The sequence below is a fragment of the Hypomesus transpacificus genome, chromosome 1 (genome assembly GCF_021917145.1).
Source record: "Hypomesus transpacificus isolate Combined female chromosome 1, fHypTra1, whole genome shotgun sequence".
NCBI classification, from domain to species: domain Eukaryota; kingdom Metazoa; phylum Chordata; class Actinopteri; order Osmeriformes; family Osmeridae; genus Hypomesus; species Hypomesus transpacificus.
The window spans coordinates 4390560-4416556 of record NC_061060.1 but is presented as its reverse complement, the minus strand read 5'-3'; the positions used below and the strand labels follow the sequence as shown (position 1 = coordinate 4416556).

General features: G+C 43.6%; 3 protein-coding genes across 3 annotated transcripts; all 3 read left to right on the top strand.

Moving 5' to 3' along the window:
• The first annotated feature begins 1962 nt into the window (after positions 1–1962).
• si:ch211-159i8.4 (matrix-remodeling-associated protein 5) lies at positions 1963–14715 on the top strand. Its single transcript, XM_047022958.1, has 9 exons — positions 1963–2266; positions 3989–4077; positions 4199–4473; positions 5595–5724; positions 5934–6172; positions 6429–6580; positions 6990–10553; positions 10921–11872; positions 12303–14715. Exons 3-9 carry the CDS (start codon positions 4229–4231, stop codon positions 14206–14208), a joined length of 7188 nt encoding a protein of 2395 aa, XP_046878914.1. The 5' UTR covers positions 1963–2266; positions 3989–4077; positions 4199–4228; the 3' UTR covers positions 14209–14715.
• A 91-nt stretch (positions 14716–14806) lies between these two features.
• Positions 14807–16994, top strand: rab33a (RAB33A, member RAS oncogene family). The gene is made up of 3 exons (XM_047022970.1): positions 14807–15011; positions 15242–15629; positions 16510–16994. The coding sequence occupies exons 2-3, from the start codon at positions 15357–15359 to the stop codon at positions 16954–16956; spliced, it is 720 nt and encodes a 239-aa protein (XP_046878926.1). The 5' UTR covers positions 14807–15011; positions 15242–15356; the 3' UTR covers positions 16957–16994.
• A 5077-nt stretch (positions 16995–22071) lies between these two features.
• On the top strand, positions 22072–25422 carry selenot2 (selenoprotein T, 2). Its single transcript, XM_047024025.1, has 6 exons — positions 22072–22439; positions 22984–23094; positions 23226–23352; positions 23472–23559; positions 24026–24177; positions 24314–25422. Exons 1-5 carry the CDS (start codon positions 22228–22230, stop codon positions 24145–24147), a joined length of 660 nt encoding a protein of 219 aa, XP_046879981.1. The 5' UTR covers positions 22072–22227; the 3' UTR covers positions 24148–24177; positions 24314–25422.
• Positions 25423–25997: the final 575 nt, after the last annotated feature.

Sequence of the window (25997 nt, the reverse complement as noted above, 5' to 3'; positions counted from 1 at the left end):
GTGTAGGAGAGCGAGAAAGGCAGTGAGTGTTAAGAAAAAGAGAAGAAGAAAAAAGAGATAGAATTAAGACAAAGAGAGGGACAGTGGGCAATGCTCTGGATGTAGAGAATCCTAACTTTTGAATCTGAGCCTGTCTCCGGCCTTTTCACCACCCAGCCACCTGGGAGATAACACACAAACGACATATTTTCTGCACATCTCCAGTGTCTAGGGCGGCACATTGCAGATCCCTTGTTAGCAGCCTAGCACAAGCATTCTCCTATTTCGCTCAGTCATCCATGTAGATAGAGCAATAACAAATTAGAATTGGATGAAACCAAGCCCAGAAAAGAGAAGAAGATGGAGAGATCCTTACACCCATTCTTCATGTTCTGAGCACTTTCCAATGGGCAAGGCTTGCAGACTCGTGTCTAGACTAAATGTTTCCAAGCATAATGCTGAAATAGTATTAAGCATACATTTGGACTTTTCTTTCAATCATCCGACTTTAGCTAGTCTCTCAAATACTACGTCTTTCAACTGAAACTGTGACCAAAACTCAGGAAATTGTTAATTACTGTAAGACCAAAGGCCAAAGACCTGCAGGGAGCAGTTCATACCATAACATTTGTGTCATTGTGAACTTTTAATGCTCAAAATTGCCAAAAATAAATTAAAATGGAATACAATTACAAATTGAAGAGTTAGATGGCTTCAAACCTCCCTGGCTTGTGCAGGCGTAGCTAAACTTATTTAGTTTCTTCCACAGTTTGAAATACCTCCTAGCACCCCCTGTGTAGCTGCAACTCACTTCAAGCTCCTCAGCGAGTCAAGCAGAAGCCCAGGGATATCTCGTCGATCGAGAAGTCAGAGAAATTGGCTGTTTAGCTATTTATTCACTTTTCAAGGTTCCTCAAGGTCTGTCTGTGGCAGTGTCTTATTATCTTAGCCTGAGGCATCGTCAGCCCCGCACTGAAACATAGAAAATCAGTCTTAGAGGTAGAGACAGCCAAATTAATTTGCCAGATGCAGCTGAGACATGGACAGAATGATGAGTGGACAAATCTCATACTCTGCCCCCCCCCCCCCCCACCACCAACCGCCACCACCGTCACACACACAAACACACACATACAAATACTCAAAGGGCGCCTGTACGCAAAGATTTCACTTCACACTCCAATACTGCAGACACCGGAGAAGAGATACAGCCAACAGAACAACAGTGAAGAAATGGGGTCAATGAGCGAAGCTGCTCTGCGGATGGCTGAAGAAAACTTGAGAATACTAACAAGCGGCTGGTAATTGGTCTGAGGGAGGGGCAAAGGGTGGGAAGGATAGAAAATAGGTGTGACTTAGGGTTGTGTGTGCCAGTGGGGTGTTTCTATTACTCAGGAATATCCCAGGCCCAGGTCTCGGAGGACTGATGACAGAATACATCAGAGACGAACAGACTATTTACTAACAGACGAGTTACACTATAACTTCTGAATTGTACACCAAAAACTGTCAAAGAGATTGTGTTCCACCTTGCTTGTTATCGAACGTTCATTTGATACTCGCATGTTAGGTTTGAGAATGAGAAACGGAAGGTCAGAAAGTCAACAAGAGAAAAGTCAAGAAAGAAAGAAAGAAAGAAAGAAAGAGATGAAAAGCTACAGAGCAAAAGCGGGAAACTGAAAGAGATACACCCAAAGAGGGAGGAGAAGTAGGAGGAGGTATGAGGTGTTTATGCAGAAGACAGCGAGAGGTAGAGAGAGAGAATGAAGGGGGTTGAGAAGGGCCAGTGAGCAGCATTCCTCTCCTGTACAGTGAGGAGAGAGAGAGAGAGAGAGAGAGAGAGAGAGAGAGAGAGAGAGAGAGAGAGCGAGAGAGAGAGAGAGAGAAAGCGAGCGAGCGAGAGAGAGAGAGAGAGAGAGAGAGAGAGAGAGAGAGAGAGAGAGAGAGAGAGAGAGAGAGAGAGAGAGAGAGAGAGTGGAGAGAAAGAGTGGAGAGAAAGAGTGGAGAAAGGCAAAAAGGAGAGAAGTTGATCTGTAATCCAGATGTTGGGAATGCTGGGAGGGATAAGTGGACCAAAGATTGAGTCCCACCTAGCTTACACACAAATACATTCACACACTCCTCTCTTCCCTTACTCCTTACAGAGACTGACAAGCTGTATTGCAGAGGGAAACAAAAGAAACACTTCGACACTCACTGGATTATTTCACTGCTTGTTCATTTCAAAGTATTTGGACTTGACAAATTCTGAATATTGACAGCTGTCATTTCTTGGAGTAATTTTCAGGTAGGTCTCACAAGGCAAGATGGTGAATGCAGTTATACTAAAAAGTTAGCGTTGTAATCATTGCAATTTTTTTCTTCCGAAAGTAAAATAATCTTTATTGAATATTTAACTATCCATTGTATTGTTAAATTGTTTTAATGATTCAGTCTGGTGTTTAGCAATGTAAGAATATACAATGTCAGTTTTTTGGCACAGTATGAAGAAAATCCATAATTTGTGTGCATAAAATCATTCCTATTTTACTGTGGTTTGTTATGAAGTGATTGATATGTGCTTGGGATGTCCATAAACATTCATCATTACAGTGGAAACAGACCTTGTATACGGGACAAAAAAGACCACTTACATTTTACAGCCAGTCACGTGAACTTTACGATTTCTCTCAAACCGAACCTCCTAAACAATAACTTCAAAGTCCTGATTTGCTTCAATTTGATCCAAATGAACGTAAAATATGTATTGACGGTGCCCTGCCCGGCGCATTTCACATGGGAAGAATATGGCTGTCTTCTTATAGAACTTGTGTTGTCTTGACTCGGACGCTTACAGAACATCTGATTTTGGTATGAGTGAGATCCCCTCTACTCTATATAGGTCGTTCACAGAGTTTTGACAGTTCCTGCTGATTTGTAGCTAAGGGAAAGCCCCTCTCATGAGGTCTGACATGAATACATGTTATACCAATCAAGAAGGAGAAGGACGGGTTCTTTATCAGACTACACTCACCTGTTTTGAACCCTTCAGAGTCCAATGACGAGTCACTGGGTACACTTTGGTTCGTAACATACCACACTTGTACACCTATAGAGTATTCCAGTTCACTCACACAAGCACGTAAAGAACTGCTATTTCGCAAAGGCAATCAACATTTAAATAAGCTTCCTGTTGGAGCATAACCTGATCTAAGGTGTGTAGTAGAGATCAAGTTGAAAGTACACTAAATCTCCATACTGAAACAAAAACATCTGAAAGATACCTTGAGGTGTAGAACTTAGGGATCCTAGTGAAAACAACTGTATGTTCTGAGAACACCCAAAGTACATGATGCAATGTACTTATACAAACAGCCCCTAAACATACCCAGACCCAATGGGGAACTAATTGTTTACATGCCATCTACTTGCATTGTGTCAAAGCGCATGTGGGCTCTAAGGGGGCCAGTTTAGGGGCTGGTAGCACTGGCTGGCGATGCTGCTGGGTTTCCTTTACTCAGAGCTAGGGTCTAATTCAACAAGCAGCTGAAGGGAGCAGGAGAAGGTAGTGGATGTGTGTGTGTGTGTGTGTGTGTGTGTGTGTGTGTTTGTGTGTGCATGTGCGACAGGAAGAGAGGAAGTGAACAGGCTTATTTTGGCCCCGGCCTAGGTCATTATCCCTGGTCATTATCACACTAACGACAGACTGATAATTCATGGTATCCTGGTTGCTTTCCCTCTGAACAGACACAGGCACACACACATGCATCTATTAACCTTTTACCATCAAGATCAAATATTTTGTTCAGGCTAAGGTCCCAAATACCTCCAAGCATTATGCTATGAGTCAGTTGGGAGACTTGTCAAAGTCAGCAAAAATGTTTCAACGTTTTTTGGAAGCTGAGGTTTTTGTCTTAAAATCCCAAATTTTATCATTATAAGTTTCCAAAGGTATCATAACACAAGCATTTTACAACAAGCCAACCCACTGAGCTGGCAAAAATGCTTACTTGTTTTATTTGCCCTGCAGGTGAATATTCTGGCACTGGAGAGGTTCTGAAGTTGTCATCAGTTTTACTCTCCAAAGATCTCTTTTTTCAAGGATAATTGAGCTCTTCAGTATGTACCAGCACAGACTTGTGCATGAATGTATTGCTGTGCATTTTGTTAAATGCTAATACCGGCATATACCTGCAGTAATTGTATTCTACGGAGTTGACGTGTGTATGTGTGTTTGCAGGTAGTGGTGATGGCGTGAGAAAGGCCCATCATGGCTGTTGAGGGTGTCCTGGTTTCAAAGCTTAGGGCAGCCTGGCTCCTACTGCTCCTCTCCCCCCTCTCCCTGCTCTCCTTGTTGGTCTCCACACAGGCCCAGGCCCAGGCCCAGGCCCAGGCCCTGCCCTCCTGCCCCAAGAGATGCAGCTGCCCCGGCCAAAAGGAGGTCCATTGCACCTTCCGCCACCTCACCTCCCCACCACGCAACTTGCCGAAGGACACCGAGAGAGTGAACTTGGGGTATGAGAACAATTAACAAATGAATGAATGTGCAGTACTGGAAACCTTTACTAGTGCCTCAAAAGTGTGAGACTTCTGAAATGGAGTCTGTGCAGCATAGCTAGGAGAATATTGTCTCCAACGAGGTTACTTAATACATGTGGTAAGATGTGGCGTGGGTGACTGTACTGTACCCATGTGACTGGACAAAACTGGACCTAGAATCTCTATGTCAGTTGATCTGAAGTCCAGACATCATCAGACGCAGATCTTATCTGCTTTTTTCAAAGTCTTAGTTAAAATATCACATGTAGGTTATCTGGTTACTTGGAGTAACAGGAGGATAATATGGGTTTGGCACTGAAAGTTCTTGAGCTCACTAATAACAACCTACTTGAATCAGCTAAAGAATGTTCTTGTACTGAAGCTAAACAATACATGACCTTGAAAAGGTTCATGCAGTATATGAAGTTGGATTAGTGCCGATATTATAAAAATAAATGGTGTGCAATAGCGGTTGATGTAGAGTGTAGTATGCTTTACGCTGCCAAACTGTTTGCACACGGGAGCTTCTGCTGTTGGAATGGGTCACACTAGTGAGGTGTAATATAAATACCTTGAGCCCACAGAATGGATTACATTATCTTTTCAATGTCGAGGGAATTTGAATTCTTTGGGCTCACAACTTGGTTTCTATTTTATAAAGCTTTTTACTCGTGGGAAAGGAATAGCTTAGAGGCAGAGCATTTGACTGCAGATCAAAAATTGCAGGTTAAAATTCCCATCTGTGAGTTGCTTTGGATGAAAGCATAAAAAATACATTTTATAGTGGGATGTTGAAAGAAATATCATTCTGGTTAACATGGTTAAAATAGAAAAGCTATAATCCAACTTTATGGAACACCATCTGGTGATTGCTGTATGTTAAAGCAGATAAAGTGTATTTTGAGAACACTAATTAAGTGAAGTTGATGGCAAAATGATCTTTGGGCTTTTGTACATAAAAAAACAAAACATGGAGGGTGTTTGAGACTATTCGAAACTTGATGTGACTTGTTTCAAGTTGTTTAAACATGTTTCACTTGTGTTGTTGTTTACACATCGTTACTCGTTACTGCTAACGGTGTGTTTCCTGTGTGTAGCTATAACAGCTTGCAGGCGCTGGAGGGGTCAGAGTTCACACACCTTCGCCAGCTGGAGATGCTCATGCTCCATGGCAACGACATCACGACTGTGTCGCAAGGAGCATTTTACAGTCTTCGGTCGTTGCAGGTCAGACCTCTTTTGACCTTGGCTGTTTGTCATTAGAAGAAAACAAAACAACATAAAGAGCTGTTTCTATTTTGTGCCTAAGAATGCAAGAGAACACATTCTTACCCCACTCATTCAGTTCAATATGTTCAGTCTCTCATAGACTTTGCTGATCAAAATCTGTCAATATTGAAAGTAATTTTTCAAAAGTATTTCTTTCGCAAACATAGATTCTGAAACTAAGCTACAACAAGCTGAAGACAGTCACCCCAGGCATGCTTGAGGGCCTGGTCAGCCTCATCCGTCTTCACCTGGACCACAACATCATCAACTTCATCGAACCCTACTCCTTCACCGGCCTCACCTCCCTGAAGCTACTTCAGCTGGAGGGCAACCAGTTGGCAGACCTCCACCCTCACACCTTTGTGACGCTCTCAATACTGGGCACCTTCTGGGGTTCTGGCCTGCGGTAGGTAGACATGAATTTGGAATAGCAATACAAGGGTTGCTGGTCCATATCCAATGCACAATTTTATTTTTGTAGAAACCCTTTCTACTGAGTTTCTGTGAGTTCTACCAACCAACAGTTCACTGAGCTTTAAACTCAAACTAAAAAGAGACCCAATTGAAACTGTGAGAATGTACCAAAGGTTTTTCAATCTTTCAACACATTTGCACTGTGAAATTTGAAGTCATTTTATTCTCATGTGTGATTTCATGTCTAGACACCTCCACCTGTCAGACAATCATCTGCAGTATCTCCAGGCTGCAGTGTTGCAGCCTCTGACCAGGCTGGAGATGCTTACCCTACATGGAAACCCCTGGACTTGTGACTGCCAGCTGCACTGGCTTCTAGAGTGGAACTCCAAACATGAGGGTGAGGACGGATTCATCATACTACCCTCCATTCATTTACAAGTGGCATCGTAGTCCTTTCATCCACCATTAATTCATTTAATTGATGTAGAGTGCTCGGGTCTGTTTAGTTAGGTCTGCAACACAGCATAAGTGAATAATTAATCACTGTGTTTTCACTAAACATGTATAATTAGGACCATGTGAAGGGGCTCTTTGCATGTTCTCTGTTTATAATGCGTCACCATGTTTATGATCGTCTCCTCAACCGAAATGAAGAAAATGTCATGACAAGCTTGAATAATTATCTTATTTTTATGTACATAACATTAAACTTCCCTTGAACCTAATCACACGAATAATTAGTGACTTGTATTCAGAAAAACTCTTCTCAGAAATATACTGCTTGTGTTTCCATCTCTTTCTCCTAGGTGTTATCAAGTGTAAAAAGGAACGTGAGTCGGGCTCCAACGAGATATGTGCTGCCTGCTCCTCTCCTCACCCCCTCAAAGGCACCCAGATCCTGGGTTTGGCTACCGAGAAACTCCCCTGCATGCGGCCCTCCATCGAGTCCCCCCTCAAGCAGTGGGACAGTCCTGGGTGGAACGAGGACGACTCAGAGCCTGACCTTCCCTACACCCGTGACCTGGAACAACCCCTGGGTGCGCTGAACGTCGTCCTGTCCGACAGCCACGGGAACACGGCCCACGTCCAGTGTGACGTCCAGCGTCCCAGCGAGAGCAGTTCGTTGTCGTGGGAACCCCTCCGCTCGCCCGGGGAGGTGTCCGTCAACGTGACTCTCGTGAGCGTTCTCGAGTGTGAGATCGACAGGGACGCGTTGCAGAACTTGTGGAGGCTGGTGGCCTACTACTACGAGAGCCCTGCCATTCTAGAACGAGGCCCACAAAGGGAAGACACCAACCAAACCACATTTAAGTACTCTCAGGCAGTGAACGAGGACTCACCCTACTTCACTGACCTGAAGGGACATCTCATGGCCAAACCTGCCTGGCTCCTTCAGCCTAGAGTCACGCTCCAGCTTAACAGACGACAGACCACAACTAAGAAACTAGTGCTAGACTTCACTACTGTCATCTTCAAACATGTCGGAGGTCGAGGGCAACAGGAAGAGGAAGATGGTGTAGACGACATCACTTCCTCCTGGGCACTGATACAGCGAGGGAGTGAAGGGCGGATCCAGACCATCCTGGAGGGCTCAGAGGTTAATCTGGAGTGTGATGTCATTAGCTCTGTGTCGTCACCGACGGTGCAATGGATGCTACCCGACCTCTCAATCTTGGAGGCTTCCAATGCAGTCATGGCCGTGTCGGAGAGAGGAGGGCTCGTGATCGGCAATGCCAGCGTGTCGGACGCCGGTTTGTACCACTGTCTGGTGCGCTCTCAGGTGGGGGTGGATGTAGTGCCCGTCAGGCTGACCGTCAAGGAGCGACTCCTTAGCCCCAATGCTCTCAACGGCAAGAAGATGACTGTGAAGAGCGGAGAGTCCCTCTCCCTGCCCTGCTCCGTGACCTCCACCCTGCCCAGCCTCACCAACTGGTACCTGCCCAACCACCACGCCTTGCTGCCCTCCCAGCAGGCTGGGAAGGTGTCAGTGACCCTCAACGGCACCCTCCTGATCAGAAAGGTGGGTCACGAAGACGCAGGGGAATACAGCTGTGTGGCCTCTAACTTGTATGGGGTGGACATGCTCTCTCACCTGTTGGTTGTCATGGAGGACAGAGAGGAAGAAAAGACAGGTGCTGTGGACACAGAGAGAGGAAAAGTCCTCCTGTTGGTAGAAGAGGAGGAGGAGGATAGAGAGGGGTCAGGGTTCCAGGAAATCATGCGCCATTACACCACGCAGTCTCCCAAAAGGTTGGGCGGTGGACAGCAGAGGAATGCCGGAGGCGGTCTACGACCTGGAATGAAAGGGAAAAGAGTAAAGGATACTAAGAGGAAACCAAATAAATCTGTGAAGGAGCTAGACCCAAACCGCTGGGCTGAGATTCTTGCTAAAGCTAATGCCAAAGCTCCAACGGCACAGTCGACAGCACCCCCACTGACTGTGCCCTCGACCAAAACAACAACTAGGATGACAACTGAAACCACTGTTACTACTCCTACAACTACTGCTCATCCTACAACTACTGCTCCTCCTACAACTACTGCTGCTCCTACAACTACTGTTGCTACTACAAATACTGCTGCTACTACAACTAGCCCTCCACCAGAAACAACCCCTGAAAATGACACTGTGGAAACTGTTGATACAACCGGTAAACCTCCTACTAAAAGGAAAAGTAAAGTAGTAACTGTCACTCAAACTCCACCAATCACACGGACCAAGGACAAGCACGTGGGAGAGGGGAGAATAGGCCCAAAAATGCCTCCTGGGTGGACAAACAGACGCAGGCCCCCTTACAGACGTGGGAGACCACCACTGAGACCCGTCCATCCTTTAAAACCCTCATCAAACAAGCCCCAGAGGATCCTCCCGCAAGCTTCAACTGTATCCACAGCAACAACGACAACAGAAGCGACGTCAAAGGAGGACAACCAGAATCCAGATGAATCAGGCCATTTCAAAAGAGTGGACAGTAATAAAAAGCCTTTATCAACGTTATCAATTTACAATGATAAAGAGGAGGGTAGTGATGACAGCGAACCCCTCGGGGCAACTGGTAAACCCGATATCATTCACGTAAAATCTACAGTGGGTAAGGAAAGTGTCATCTCTACTTGGCAACATGTTTCCAGACCAAACATTATCCCCACACCAGAACCTCATATCAGACCAGAACCAACCACCAAGGTGTACATAGTCGAACAAGGCCGAGATAGCTCCATTGAGGAGGAGGTTGTCAAACAGACAGACAACAGAAAGCAAATAATACCACAGTTAGCCACAACAACGCCAACCCCTACTCTCAATTATGAAATGAACTTCAAGCCCCCACCTTTACATCATACTGTTACAATGGCAACATCTGTCTTGAGAAACCTTGATGTGTCAGACAGCAAGACAGCAGAGAATCCAGAAACGTATGTGATGAACAAACATGAGTCCCACTTCCCATCAAGACACAAGGAGGATGACACACCTCCGAAGACGTCCATAACGCATGATAATCCTTCCAGGCAAGATTTACAGAGACACTTCCACACCAACAGAGACAGAAAAAAAGAGGTGGAAGAGAACTTTAAACCGATTACAGAGAGTCCTAGGTACCACAAGCCCCTTCCAGTCCACCCCTGGATGCACCAGCACAACCAGAGGAGGGGCCAGACACTGCCTTCTCCACGCTCCCCCTATCACACACCACAAAGGCCATCCTTTCACTACCCTGGGGGGTCACGGGTTCAGGAAGGCCCGCTTGCTGTCGTCACACACCGACCCCGGCCCATTCCCCATCTGTGGGGTCAGGGGTCATGGGTGACCAATCGACCGGAAATCACCGCTGAGACTGTCAAGCCCACGGCTTTTATCTCTGGTTCCTCGGGTCACCTCGCCGCACCACAGGGCCCCCTGACCCCCCAGACCCCCCTCATCAGTCAAACCCGAGACCTCCTCCTGCTCTCAAAGCTCAGGAACAGATACAGGCAAGCTCAGCTCGACCGCATCGCCCAACTGGGAAAGCGAGTCACACCCAGGCCCAGGGTGGTCCACCCTACCCCTCGTCCTAAGCTGCCAGTTATAACCTCCCCCACCCACCTCTCTTGGCTTGTCCCTGCCACCACATCTCCCCCCCTCCCCAGGCTGCACCCTACGGCCAGCATCCTGCACGGCAGTCACTGGTACCACGGCCGCTGGAGCCCTCCTCAGAAGCAGGGAAGCGAGCTGCCGTTCCCAGGCCTGATGGGGAACGGGGGGAAACCCCGGATCACCACGGTGAACACCGTCAGTGTGTCTGCTCTGGCCGAAAGTGACGTGTTCCTGTCCTGCGAGGTGTCTGGTGACCCCGCTCTGGCCCTATCCTGGACCAAGGTCTCCACAGGTACAGCAAACACTAGCATTGAAAACGAGCATAGACTTTAATACTACTGTTAAACATGACTTACTAAATCTTAGTAATTGCATCACCCTTCACCCAAGTAAGAACATAGAGGCATTTTGAGAACATAGAGGCCTTATTATAATTATTATTATATTGTGCACACAGCTAAAGGACATTAGCCACAGTACCCTCTTAGTTTCCAGTCGTGCATGAGAATTACCCCCACGTGGACGATATTTCCTTGGGACTTGGGAAACCCTAGACAAAGCCTCTTTACGACATTCACATTTATGACATGGAACTAAATCATCGTTTCTCTTTCTTCTCTCTTTTTTTTCCTCTTTCCTCCCCTCTCTCTCATCAACAGGTGCCACCATCCCAGCAAACACCAAACACGGACCTAGGTTTGAGGTCCTCAAGAATGGGACTTTTGTCATTAAAACTGTCCAGCTTCAGGACAGGGGCCAGTACCTCTGCACAGCACAGAACAGATTTGGGTCAGACCGGATGGTTGTCACTTTGGCTGTATTGACCCAACCTCCCAGGATCCTCACCCCCCCCTTCACAGAGGTGTCTGTCTACCTTGGAAAGTCAATAAGTCTGGACTGCCTTGCCTCAGGAAAACCCCCCGCTCAGATCTCTTGGATCCTTCCCGATAGGACATTTGTGCGAGATGTGGGCGTAAATATGAACCGGATGGGGGCTTTGCTCCTCCCTAATGGAACCCTAAGGATCCAATCAGCTGAGTTTTCCAATAAAGGAGACTACAAGTGCATTGCCAGCAACGCTGCTGGAGCAGACACAGTAACCTATCACGTCCACGTAGCTGCCCTTCCCCCCACCATCACAGAGGGGGGGTCCGAGAGCATTACCATACAGCCGGGGAAGAGCGTGTTTGTGCATTGCTCTGCAAAAGGAGAGCCCATGCCTGCATTGAAATGGACTGTTGCCACTGGGGTGCACGTTAAGCCTTCCCAGTTTCTCGGCCGCCGGCTCTTTGTCTTCCCCAATGGAACACTTTACATCCGGAACATCTTGCCGATTGATGCCGGGAAGTACGAGTGTTCCGCAACCAATGCTGTGGGCGTGGCTAAGAGAACTTTAAATCTGGAAGTGAGACAGTACCAGCCCGACCCGAGGCAGCCGCCCCTCTCTCCTTCCCCCTCACTATGGCACGTGGTCTCACGCCCCACCCAGCAGCACAAGGTCACAGCCATGTACGGGTCCACTGTCTACCTCCACTGCCCTGAGTCTACGAGCTCTCCCAGAGGCACAGTCTGGCAACTGCCATCGAAAACAATATTGGAACATCGTTACAGGTACAGAATACATTTAGGTTTTTAATTTGTTATTCAGATGAAGTATGTTGCTGATACCGATTTGAAACAATTTGGTTATCAGACAGCCAATTTAGCATTTTAATGCTCAACTATGCATGTAAGGGTCAAAACCTTATCATTATCTGCCCTTCAGTAATAGCACTGCTGCTTCTGTCCAGTTAATCAAACTAATTTATCCTACAATGACTTTGGGTGGTAAAAAAACTATGCAGAAACATATCTATTCATAGCCATATTCCAAACTAACATATGCACATCAATGGGATGACAGCTTCTCAGAAACCAACATGCTGTCCATGCTGTCATAATTCATTAGTTTTTAATAATGTCATAAATAAATATGAAATATGAACATAACTAACAAATAGAGTGTACCTTCAACATGTCTCTGCTTCTTTTAACCCTCAAGTCCTGAGAGACCTTTGAGGGCTTTTCCCAACGGAACCCTCCGGATCCTGCAGCTGACAGAGCTGGACGGCGGCAGCTACCTGTGCATGTTCCAGCGGCCCAACGGAGATGACATGGAGCTCTTCCAGGTGGAGGTGCTGATGACTCCGCCCAGGATCGAGCACCTGGGTGCTGCCCAGAAGAAGGTCACCTACGGGGAGAACTTCCAGGTCGATTGCGTAGCCTCCGGCCTCCCCGACCCAGAGGTGACCTGGAGCCTGCCAGACGGAACCATGATCAACAACGCCCTCCAGTCAGACGACAGTGGCACGCGCTTACGCCGCTACGTCATCTTCGGCAACGGGACGCTGCTCCTTCAGCAGATGGGGAAAAAGGACGAAGGGGACTACACCTGCTATGCAAAGAACCAGCTGGGAGAGGACGAGAGAAAGGTTAGCGTCAAGGTCGGTCCAGAGGCCCCAAGGATCACCAGGGCCCAGTCTTCAGTCACCGCCAGACTGGGAGAGTCTGCCTCTCTGGCCTGCCCAGCAACTGGGGAGCCTCCTCCGAGCATCGTATGGCTCGCCCCAAACAATGAAGTCATATCCCCCTACACCAGCACGTACCTGATACTGCCTGACGGGACCCTGGTGATTAAAAAAGTGACCACAGCCAACCAAGGGAAGTACACGTGCGTGGCACGGAATTCGGTTGGAGAAGATGTGAAGAACGTGAAGCTGGAGGTAGAGGCAAGAGCGCCATATATCAACGAACAAGGTGGGAGGAGCAGTGTGAAAATTCTGGCTGTTTCTTACCAGACGACCCTACTGGACTGTAAAGCCACTGGCAAACCAGAGCCCCATCTCACATGGGCCACACCCTATGGCCTTTCCCTGCCCACCCCTTACGTGGGTGGACGCTTCCAGGTTCACAAAAATGGCAGTCTGGAGTTGAGAGGACTGAGAAAGAGTGATGAAGGGCGTTACATCTGTCTAGCCAAGAACCAATTTGGCGAGGCGAGCCTATCTGTCGACCTGGAGGTGGCATCGTTAGCCGAGAAGCCGAGCTTCCCAATGCCCAACATTGAGATCTTGCCCATCAAACAAGATGGAGGTGCTGTGGTGCTGGAGTGCCCGGCCCGCGGTAAACCAAACCCAGAGTTTGTTTGGATCCTACCCAATGGCACAGCAATGTCGCCTGGTGCCCAATTCCAACGTTTCACCCATTACCTGGGAAACGGGACTCTGCATATCTCCCGGCCAGTGGCAACCGACAAAGGTGTCTACCGTTGCCTGGCTAAAAACGTGGCTGGACTTGCAGAGAAGCGTTACGCCCTAGAGGCAGGGAGGAAGCCAATCATCCGTGGCACAACAGGGGGTATGAAGATTACTTACGGCCACAGTCTGAACCTGCCTTGCACTGTGGATGCTTGGCCGCAGGCCGCCATTACATGGACCCTCCCAAATGGCTTGGTGCTTGATAAGACCCAGTCGATTGGAAGAGTGATGTTTCTGGCCAATGGTACGCTCCTGCTCAGAGAGATTGCCTCCTTTGACAGAGGGACTTATGTCTGCAAAGCCACAAACACATTTGGCTCGTCCACATTGTCTTACCCTGTCGCAGTGATGGTGTATCCCCCACGAATAACTAGTGCACCTGCTTCCATCACTAGAGTGAACAGGGGAACGCCAGTGACTTTGAGCTGTGTGGCAGCGGGCATACCCAAACCCGATATTACCTGGACTCTGCCTGGGCGTACCACCCTGGTGCCCAACAACCGCTTTACTGCCCAAGGAGGCATCCACATGGCAGAAGACGGTAGCCTGGTCCTCCAGGATCCAGGACTTATGAACTCAGGGATTTACAAATGCAATGCAAAAAATGCGCTGGGAACTGACTTCAAAGCCACATATGTGCAAGTGATCTGAGTTAGTGGTATTAAACAGTGAACAATACCTTTAAGCAATCTCCAAGAATTATATCTCAATGTAATTCGAATTCTGGAGAGCAATGTAGGTCCACATTGCATTGCATAACCATGACATTCGTGTCCATGTTAGAGGCAGGAAAGATTTTGACACGAACATCACAGAAGGTGTGAAAAGAAACTTCAGCTATGATTATTCACAAACATATCAACTCTCTGAACCCACATAAAGTGGTTCCAATGAACGTTTAGTGTGCTTTCAGATATCTTATTGTCTTTTTATTTATAAAGTTTGTAAATAAATAACTATATACTGTTTTAAACTTTATGGAGCCAGTTTCCTTAACACTGATTATGCAGAGTACACTCCCTTTTCAGTGGCGACTGAATTGACAATGGACAGTAGACTTGGTTTTCTCTGAGTATAACCATACATCTGTGTTTTTTACATTTATTCTGCTCATCTTACAGGTGCTTAGTGTCCCTTCACATTAGTCACGCAATAAATGTGAATCCTTCCAGTGTGTATACGCTCTCTGTAAACTGTGCAGATCTCAGTCTGGGGCATGCTTTGGGATTTGATGCTGACCACTCAGAACAAACAGGCCTTTCACAGTGAGAGCAGAGGACAGCTTTGTGAGACACAAATGTTAGAATTGTTCACAAGTGCTAATCAAAATGGACACAGCAACTAATTCTCCTCGGTTTTGAGGAGACGTGAATTGGACGAACAGTAGTCAACCTGCATCACAAAATCTCGACAAAGGCCTGCGGATCACCCAAATAAGCTTTGCAGATGTGGAGGTATTGGTTTACGTTCTAAAGAAATAGGATGATGCCAGCCTTTTTAAATTTAATTTTTTTTATTAAAAAAGTAAATCACAAGTAACCTGTGCTAGAAATATTAGTTTTTGCTATTTATCATGTGTTATGACATTCTTACAAAAAACAGCAATTTTTGTTCTTCTCTTAGTTTAAAACAGACTTGAAATAGTGAGCAAGGCTGTTCTTTAGATAATCGACTATTCTTTCAGGAGATTGCAGGCGACTCGTCAGGGAGTGGGTCGCTGTTATTGTTGCCCTACCTCACCTTCCCCCATCCTCGAGATCAGTCGGTGTACACAACTGTATACATCATTTTAACGTAATATGGCAAATGAATCTCTTGAGAATGACAAAGCAACGGCTGCAACCGGAAACTCGAGAATTGCAAACCTCACATCATCTATGGATCTCAGCACATCGTTAGATTTAAGTGTTCAAACTAGAATATTTAAGATTATAGTAATCGGGGATTCAAATGTCGGCAAGACCTGTCTCACATTCCGCTTCACCGGGGGAAGCTTTCCTGAGAAGACAGAAGCGACGATCGGTGTGGATTTCAGGGAGAAAGCCGTCGAGATAGAAGGCGAAAAAATTAAGGTATGGAGGAGGATTGTAACAAGGCCAGTCTTTGTTTGCATTATAGAAGTGTTGTTTATATTGCTGAAACCTATATTCTTTCGGTCTACGTCAAGGAATAAAACATGTTATAATCAAAGACAATTGATTTGATTTTGCCATATCGTTGGCTATTATTAAGAAACAATGACTTGCAGTTATATCAATGACATAGCATGGCATATTATAGATCAAATGAAATCCTAACAAATCATCAGTTCAACTGCCCCTTGCATCTGCCCAGATCACAGTCAGCTGGTTCCCACTACACTGAGTCTGCAACCTTTAAACGCCCCTGACTACCCACTTGCCATATCTAATCTACAGTCATTATAGACTATATCAAAATGCAGAGACTACATATCCGAGATAGTAGTTCTTGTCATTTTTATTTTCACTTCCCCCATTTGTACTTACCCCCTGCCCAGAATTACTCAATGCTATAAGAGCAACCAACCATGTTATAATGCTCAAAGTACTTGAGTATGGTTTGACCCTGCTTAACAGCTAAATCAATGTGGCATTCATGTCCAAATGTAAATGAATGTCTCTCTCCCTATTCCCCTGGAAATAATAGCATAACGCTACAAACATTCACCATAACATTGCCATGTTTATATTTCCTTTAAAAAATGTCAAGTCTGATATAGTAGCTGTAATGCTGGCCCACTTGTAAATCCTAGATCTCTACACATGTCCAGAGAATGTAGGGGGGTAGATAGGGTTGCTTTTAACTTAATCCAGCAGACCACAGTGTATACTGTTATTTAGCAGTGTCTGTAGAATATACAACTTTAGATCATGAAAATGTATGATAAATCATTTCTTTGGTCATGGTTCCTTCTGCTCTCTGCCTCCGCAGGTACAAGTGTGGGACACGGCAGGTCAGGAGCGCTTCAGAAAGAGCATGGTGGAACACTACTACCGCAACGTCCACGCCGTGGTCTTTGTTTACGACGTCACCAAGATGGCCTCCTTCCAGAACCTAAAGACCTGGATCCAGGAGTGCAACGGGCATCGGGTCTCATCGGCTGTGCCACGCGTCTTAGTGGGCAACAAATGCGATCTGACGGAGCAGATCCAGGTGCCCTCCAACACAGCCCTCAAGTTTGCAGATGCCCACGGAATGCTGCTGTTTGAGACGTCGGCAAAAGACCCCAAGGAAAGCCAGAATGTGGACTCTATCTTTATGTGTCTGGCATGCCGCCTGAAGGCCCAGAAGTCCTTGCTCTATAGGGATGTGGAGAGGGAGGACGGCAGGGTGAGGCTCTCGCAGGACACACAAGTGAAAAACAACTGCCCCTGTTGAGGAGGAGGGTGTGTGTGTATGTGCCGGGGGGGGGGGGGGGGGGGGGGGGGGGTACAGTACTATGTGGAGGTTCCACTGCCCTGCACTGTGAAACCCTTGCTGCCATGGCTACACTTCCTATTTCAGTATTACCCTGTGACTTGAATGGGACAATCTGACCGTTCCATGAACAGCGTCAAAGAGAGATGGTACTAACATTAGTGTCTCTGGAGAGAATGTGCCTGCAGTTACAGTATTTACGTTTAATTTAAATGAAACTGAATTAAGTGTACAGATTTTTTTTTCACCCTTCAACTTGATTCAGCTTTATTATGGCTTTTGTTTGTGCAGATAATGCAGTGACATGGAAATTTTTTCTTTGCTTTCGGTTTCTACTAAAGCCTGAAGAGAGGTCATGTAGTTGTTATAAAAATGTTATTTATTAACCTTTTGAGTTGAACATTTACATTTTTGCTATCAGTATTGCAGTTTCACAGACTATACTGTACAACATCATAAAGGGACTCCTCAGAATTTGCAACATTTGACTTTTCATCACTAACATATCTGTGCATTGATTCACAGGGAGTTGTAAAGTTTTTTCCATATTATCTGTCATATTTGCCATTTGTTTTCATCATTATAACATGACCGATACTTTTGAAAACCCTGCTGTATTGCTAATCTCGTGGGTCAGGAAGCAATTTTCCTATTTCTGTTTTTGTTCAAACTAATTATATTCCCTCTTCCTAATGCCTACTGGAGTCTTCTCTGCTTGCAGGTCTGTGTAGTTGTGCCTGTCTTGGGATTTCTCTGTTCACTTATTGTATCATCCATCATATTCCAGACTCGAAGGCCTCTCAAAATCAATGTGACTTCTGTCTGTGGCTCAAAATTAAATATTCAACAAGACATGTCTATTCAATGTGTTTTGGAGTTGCTTAAAATTGATAGCATGTAAGAATTTATTGATAGCATTGATAGCATTTATCGTATTGGAAAATGTTACACTACAAAGCCTAAGTGCGGATTGTGGATATATACTATTTAAATAGAAGCAACTCATAACCAAGGTCTGCTATTTGTGAATACTGTTTCCATTTACTCGAATAAAGTTAGACAAAGTCAATTCTATCCAATTCAAATTTCCATATCTTAGATTTATTTGGGAGTTAAGTAACCCCAATAGTCTTTTTATCTTGTTCTTGAAATTTCAATATGTAAAAAGAAAATATATAAATATCAAGTTAGTCATCATCCAACAAATTCAGGGGCTCAGCATTGCAGGGTCAACCCAGCACAAACTGAATGATGGATATTTCCTTTCACCACAAGATGTCAGCCTAGAACCTTAGAATGCAAACTGCTGCCATCTTGTGGCCATTGAAAATAACACCAGGGCACTGTATTCATCGCTTGCATTAGTAGCTATACAAATGTATACATGGATGTTAAACATACTTGTTCCTGGAGTTTACCGAGGTATAAATTGTCTTGTTCTTCTTTGAATTGTTTACCCAACTTCTCCAATGAATCTAGGTTGTTCAGTCACCATCTTCAGTCAAATATTTGTAAACTATGCAGCAGGTTATGTAGGTTCTGTATGTATGACATGTTCAGTGAAGACTGAAGTTGTTATCATTTTCCCTTTATTATTCCATGTCTGTTTACACGCACAGGTATATGTAACCACTGTGCATCTTTAGCACTCAACAATGAATCAGGTCAATGGCTGTCATAAGAATACTTAAGTGTTTAACAAACTTCTCTCTTTCTCCCCATCACTCTCCCCACCCTCACCTTCCTGCTTCTGCAATGGGTTAGTCCCTCTTCAAACAAGTGGAGCAGTGCATTACTGTGGGTGAAAGTCTATCACTAACTTTTGATAGCAGAGGGTAGAGTAGGCCGAAGTGGTGGAGGGTTGTTGTCATTTTTGTCTTTGGATGTAAAGGTTACAGTGTGTGACACTGGTATCATAATTTGTTTTGGATTCTGTATTGGTTCTTGTAGTATTAGATTCATTATATAATAGTGAATATTTTTCAATGGAGTGTGTTAAGCAAGAGTTGACTTGCGTCATCTGCTTAGACACCCTGACAGACCCTCACCAATATCCATGTGGACATAGCTACTGTCTCTCTTGCATCAATGATGTGAGAAGAAGAGAAGACTACCGCTGTCCAGAGTGTCGAAGAGAGTTTATAAGCAGCAGCAATGTTATCAGGAACTATTGTCTGTCCAACATCGCAAATACACTCCGGAATCAAGTAGTTAGTGTAGATGCCTCTAAATCCAGAAAACAAGATTTAACTGAATTCTCTGACCAGAAAATGCAAGAATCTAAATCAAAGGTGAGAGGAATCTAAATCTGTATTAATAAAAATCGAAAAAAAAATTTTTTAATTTAATTTAATTTAATTTAAAAATATTAAATAGTTCAATCTTAGATTCAAATATATATATATATTTTTTTTTAATACCCTCTAATATATTCTCATATCTTAGAGGGTATTCTCATAGTAGTACAATGCTCTCAATTTATGATCTTTGTCTTGTGTTACAATGCAGCAGCTAAGCTTCAGTTTCATTTTTACATTCCCAGGCTACCTTACAGACATGTCAGCCTAAGCAACGTGTACCTAGCTTTGATCATTATCAAAAATGGCTCCTGCTTATTATTCCACTCATTACTGCAATCTTCTGTGAGTATGCAGTATGACACTTCCCATTACTGTAAATAACAAGCTTAGTCTCCCAACAACAGAAATGTGTAGTGGTGTCTGTGTTTTTCCACCAGTGGCCATTGTTTGGAAGACCATAGATAAGAGAGAGCATTTGGACTCTTCAAATGAAGCCCATCAAAACCTCGGGATTCATCCACAACAACAGGTACTATTTTATTATTTTATAAAATTCAACATACAAAGAGCAATATACTGAACTGAGTACTTGTTTTTTGTTTGTGTGTGTGCGTGTGTGAATTCTCCCTCAACTCAAAGGTCACCCCAGGTGCTGATTCTTCTGTGTTTGAAGGAGTTTGGTCTCTGGTGTTTCTACCATTCTGGTGTGTGCGGATGCTAGTCAGAGGACTGTGGTGGCTCGCGTCTAACCTGCTCTCTTTTTTCTTGCTGTGTCTGTGGTTCATTACATCCTTCCTCAAGCTTCTAACCCCAACCCTGTGTCAAGCACTATCCCTTTTCTTGTTGTGTCTGGGGTTCATTACATCCTGCTTCCAGCTCCTTGTCACTATGATTTGTACAGTTGTACGTGGTATTGTTGATAACTGTGGATACTTCTATGGAAGTTGTATTGTTTGCTTTGTAATTTTAGCAGTAATTGGAGCAATACAAGAGCAGTATAAGAAGTTCAAAAACACAAGGCTGAATCCCTTTGCTCTGTTTAAAAATTAACTGGATTATTTGATATCTAAGAATCAAAACAGCATATGGCACATCTTCCCAAAATGTATACAGTATATAAGACAATTGGTGGTCTGAAATTCCTTTTAAAATGTAATTTGATATTTATAAAATCCCTATTAAACTATCCAATGTTCATACACAAGCACTGTTGGCTTGGTCCCTGGCCTACAAGCATAACTTTTCACCTCACAAATATATGATTTGGAATATTAAGGATATAAAATACAAAATTAAGTTATTATTTTGACCCAACTGGTTTGATAACAATATAATTTGTCCAACTATTAGATGCCAATAACACACTACTTTCTCATAGAGATTTTCTGAACTAATTCAACATACCTGTAACCCTGAAGACAATGTTATTGTGTTTGATGCAATACCAATTGGTCCTTTAACACTTCTCAGACACTTTTCACGTACACGATACTCCACGAATGACATCTTTCAGTGTCATCTGACATATTTTTAGGTAATCTTAATATTATGAAAGAAATGTATTGTGATAAATATAGCCATAATTTGGTATGTGCATCATCCCTTGCGAATTCAAGATTCTCTTCTGAATTTGAAATATTAGACTTGACTAAAGTTTGGAAAATTTCTAACACATTTAACATTATTAACAAAGTTAAAGAAGTGTCCTTTAAAATTGTACACAGGATATATCCAGTTACCTTTTAAATAATAGATTTTAATTGAATATTGATCCCAAATGTGTTTATTGTGATACTGACAATGAAACTATCATTAATTTGTTTTGCAATTGTATGTATACTAAAATATTTTGGTCTGCTTTAGTTCATCGTATTCAGAACATAACAGGTCATGTTAAAACAATTAACAGCTTTAGTATTATTTTTTAATTTAATCAATCCAGATACTGATACAGATTGTATTTTCTTTATTCAACCACTTATTCTGATTAGTACATTTCATATTCATAAATGTAAGTGGTCATTGTCCAAGCCAAATTTCACTGACTTTATTAATGACTTCACTTTATTAATGATCTATACTATGTTTTTATTTAACATTTTAAATAAAAAAGCAGGCAAAACATGTTCTATCCTAAAGAAATATAATTTGATGTAAATATGTATTATCTAGGGAAGCAAATCATTTACATTTAGTACACACTCTTATCCAGAGCGATTTACAGTAAGTACAGGGACATTCCCCCGAGGCAAGAAGGGTTGGAATGCAATACATATTTTCTTTTGGAAACATTGTGAAGTAAAAGTTGAAAGAGACCACTAATAATGTATTCATTTAGAATATGCTTTTATCTAAAGTAATATACAGAGGGGGAGTTGGACTTGAAACCTCTTGATAAAATGCTCCACTGAGCTATACCCATCCCCAGTTAAGTACAAATAAGCAAACTCTCCATCACTGATGTTTAGTACGGTTGGTGCTTGCAGGTGAGTAGTTATTTTAGGGGGGGAAAATGTATGCTCTTGAAGTCCGGTAGACTGGATATGCCATGCTTTGCATCTCTACTGTGATAGAGCCAACAGGCCCCCATAACTGGCATTTTCACATGCGTAGAATTAAGTAATACATTTTGTCAAGGTGTGTTGATACATTTTTACTTAGCTAAACTAATATTTTCACAACCTATTCTTAATAGATTAATGTTAGTCATGTGTGAATCACGCGATGGCTAAAATGGGGGGGGGATACTACTTTCAAAACTGGCAACCCTGGATGGTTATATCGTAAGCCTGTGGCTAACTTGCTAGGGTATGGTAAGCGGTCGGCAGAAAGGCAGTCGTTTGGCAGGTGTCTGAGTTGTCTTGAACAATAGACTCGGTATACAATTGAATTTTAGGTGTGTGATACGGGACGCCTGTCCCTGGCACTGGACATGGCCGAGTACAGTCAAACGGGGATTTTGACAGCAGTGCTGCTGTTTACAGTTGTCACGGTACGAGACATTTATGTTGGCAGGAACATGATGACTCAACATCAGGCCCCTGGCAGCCTGGATGTGTCGGGTGAAAGCTTGCGCGATGTCGACTCACCGAAGCCGGGCAAGCATAGTCTCTACACTGGGCCTGTGCTTAAATTTCAATATTGGTAAGCTTGTCAACATTTGACAACCTAGCTAGTGTTAGCTAAGTTAAAATGTACAGCTATTCGCTTTCAATGCATAGCTCATGTACAGTACCGTACTTGCTAGTTTGAACCGTACGGACTAGCTAGCTAACTAGGCTAGTTAGCCTAGCTACCGTAAATTAACTGGCGAGCGCTTACGTTAGCATTGTTCGCTAGCTAAACAATCGAATTCAACTTTTGTAGAAGGTTCGTGCTAGCTATCACACTAGTTCAATGCTACCTAACCAAATATGGCTCAATACCATAAGGTAGGTATGGAGCTAGCCCCCCAACTACTAGCTACTACTACTGTAGGCGTGCTACAAGGCTGTGATGTGGACCCAGCTAGCTATACGAAAGAGCATTAAGTGGCTCTACGCTAATCCAGGTAGTCGACAGTGTTACAAAAACGGTTTATAGCGTAAATATTCACACAGACCGGTACAGATCTTGTTCAGTATAGCGTTATCTTAAGTAAAGGGCATCCTGACACTGAGTCTTGTTTGTATTTGCTTGTTTCTTGTAGTATCTCTTGAGGGTACAGCAAGGTGTTCCAGGAGTATTCCCGGTCCATCACCCAGTTGTACCCAGACATCCATATTGAGGGAGAAAACTACCCTCCAACAACCTTCAACAAGTAAGTGTAATCATTATCTCTGGGAAATAGATTCTCATTGTCAGAGCTTGATATTTGGGGTTTACAAGTGAGTCCATGCTGTCCAGTGCTGTGCCCCTGCTAATGTTGTGGTCGTTTTGTTTTTTTTACAGATATGTCGGGACCTTTGCTTCCTACTTCAAGCTCTTAGCCATAGCACTTATTGTGAGTGGGCAGAACCCTTTCCCCATGCTAGGTTGGGATACTCCTCGAGCTTGGATCTGGAGTCAGGAAAACAAGGTGCAGCCATAGTGAACTCCTGAACCCTACTGTCTTACATTGTAAGAGGTTGAATTCACAGAGGTTGAATTCTGCAATATATTATACGTCAATGTCTAATGTGTATACATATCTTCCAGATTTTCTCCTGCCTTATGACCTTCTTCCTCAGTAACATGTTGGAGACCCACTTCTTGTCCACTGGAGCATTTGAGATCACACTCAACGGTCAGTTCAACAGCAGACCACAATTAAATAGCGCCTTTCAGATATTTGATATAGACTTTGAATTATCCAATTTATTAGATCACACATATTAGTGGTAGTAGGTACTTTATTGATCCCCTAGGGGAGGTTGCTGTATTGCAGCAGGAAAGAATAGGAAATGGGAACAACAAATCTAAATACAATTAAAAACTGTTTACCAATACTTCATACGCAATATACAAAGAAAAAAGATACAAAACAAATAACCATTGCTAAAGATACACAGGGTTTCACATGGGGTAAAACACTGGGTTAAATCACGGAGTGATACATAGTATGTACAAAACCATTTAATGCGTGACACAGATGGGTAATACACATGTATAAAACTATTTACAAAACAGTTTAATGCAGACGACACACAGGGAAACACCTGCCATTTAACCTCATCCATTAACTGTTTTTTCATTTTCTGTACCTCCTGTAGATGTTCCAATCTGGTCCAAGTTGCAGTCAGGCAATGTTCCCAACATCCAGGAACTTTTCCAGATCCTGGACAACCACATGAAGATGAGCCAAGTGGATAAGATCACCTTCCCCTCCCCGTAGTTATGCTGGCGTTAACGTTAAGGTTTGCAGGTACTAGAAACCCTTCATTACTGAAGCAATATAGCCAGCATTTACACTAGGAATGTACACGAAAAGGACTTTGTTGAACCATCTGATTTCTATACATAACTAACAGCCTTCCCCATCTCTACATCTGCTCCCTCAGGTTTGCGGGCTTGTGTCAGTGTCCTGGGTCAGTGGAACAGTGTCTGTTGGTGTTTATGAAGGCCTAGTCTGCAAGCAGCTGTCTGTGAGACCAGGCTGGATGTCCCCACCATCACCCCACTCTCCCTCTGCCTATGGAACTGGCATTTGACCTTATGGCCGCAGTCTCAACAAGCACTCCACCATCACTCTCCATCCACGTGCTGAATTGGATGCCAAGAGATCACACTTCAGAGAAAAACATGTTTCATATACATGAAGTTTGTAACACTCTTTGATTTAGCTTCTCAAGAGTAATATATCTTAAACTTGAGTGCCCAACTTAGAAGCACCTGCAAGTCCAGCTAAATCGAGATACTGCATGTTTCAACTGTTTGAAATGGGTTTTCAGCCCTGGTCTACTGAGACAGCATCATCCATTTATTTTAGGGGAAAAAAAGGTTTTAGAGGTAACTGTCAGTAGTGTGTGTGTGTGTGTGTGTGTGTTTGACCCTCCAGGCTATACTATAGATGGTAAGGGTAACAAGGCAATTGATGGTTTTACACTGCTGTATGCAATGTATTTTGTATTGGGTTGTTTTCAGGTTAACTGCTCTGTGTCAAACGCCCATCCTCCCTACATACCAGTTTTCCACCCCTTTCTCCCAACAGGTTCTCAAGTCTACACTAATCTGATTTTAATGTCCAGGATTAGTCGGAATTTTAATGCTCAGATCAATCCTATGCATTCTTCAATGTGCACTGAATGAAAATGGATGGAGAATTGGAAAGCAGGGAAGTCTTATTCCTTACTTGTGGGTACTGCAGGAGGATTGGGATTGTATTGGTTCTGTCCTGTGTGAGTTTACAAAATCAGTTCTGTTGGAGCTGAAGGGTAGAAATGCTATGTTTGATCGTGCTTGGCTTTGTGTGCAGCTTCAATAATTGTTCAAGTGGTCAGTAACAGAAATAGTTTTGTTTTCAATTCTGTGGGAGAACATGAATCTCGGTGAACAGTTTCTTACCTCTACTTTAACTGGTTCTTTCGTCTGCTCTATTTTCGGTAGTAAGGCTAGGTATGTATGAAACTGTGCAAACTGAATAAACTTGTATGGTACTGAGTTTAAAAAACCTTCCTCCCATTGAGTTTGACTATCTGTTGCACTTATTGTTCCATGGGGCATGAGAAAGTGCCCTTGATGCTTGTGTGCTTGTTTTTGTATCAAGTCAAAAAGTTTGGAGCTATATCTCAAGGATTAAATCTTTAACCATTTAACTTAATAAACATTCTCAATGATACAGCATGTCTACTTTTTGATTTGTTAATTATTTGTAATTAGGTTTGTATTCACTGTTTTGTGCAGTATTTATTACCATAAAAATATATATATTTATGTGTGTGAGAAAGGTGTGCACACTTGGGCGTCAAATACCATAATGTAGTGGAAAAAGCCTCTATGGAAGCAAATCAGTGACATGTTTTGAATTTTAAAAGGCATTTAATTTTTTATATTGAAATTTAAATACCATCGACATTTTTGGTTTTGAATTCACGTCTTATATATTGAAATATTAATTTATTTCAATGTAAAAAATAAATTTAAAAAATCTAAGTTATGAAAATCACGGTTATTTTGGCTATGATTTGGCCGCGGCCAGACACACTCCCAAACAGTAGGCGGCGGCACTTCATAAATGTTGGTTGC

Excerpts from the sequence above, each read along its gene's own strand:
- si:ch211-159i8.4 (XM_047022958.1), top strand. The coding sequence starts at position 4,229 with ATGGCTGTTGAGGGTGTCCTGGTTTCAAAGCTTAGGGCAGCCTGGCTC. Across the intron at positions 5,725-5,933 it reads ACAGTCTTCGGTCGTTGCAG|ATTCTGAAACTAAGCTACAA; the intron begins GTCAGACCTCTT and ends TCGCAAACATAG. Across the intron at positions 10,554-10,920 it reads CTGGACCAAGGTCTCCACAG|GTGCCACCATCCCAGCAAAC; the intron begins GTACAGCAAACA and ends TCTCATCAACAG.
- rab33a (XM_047022970.1), top strand. The coding sequence starts at position 15,357 with ATGGCAAATGAATCTCTTGAGAATGACAAAGCAACGGCTGCAACCGGA. Across the intron at positions 15,630-16,509 it reads TAGAAGGCGAAAAAATTAAG|GTACAAGTGTGGGACACGGC; the intron begins GTATGGAGGAGG and ends CTGCCTCCGCAG.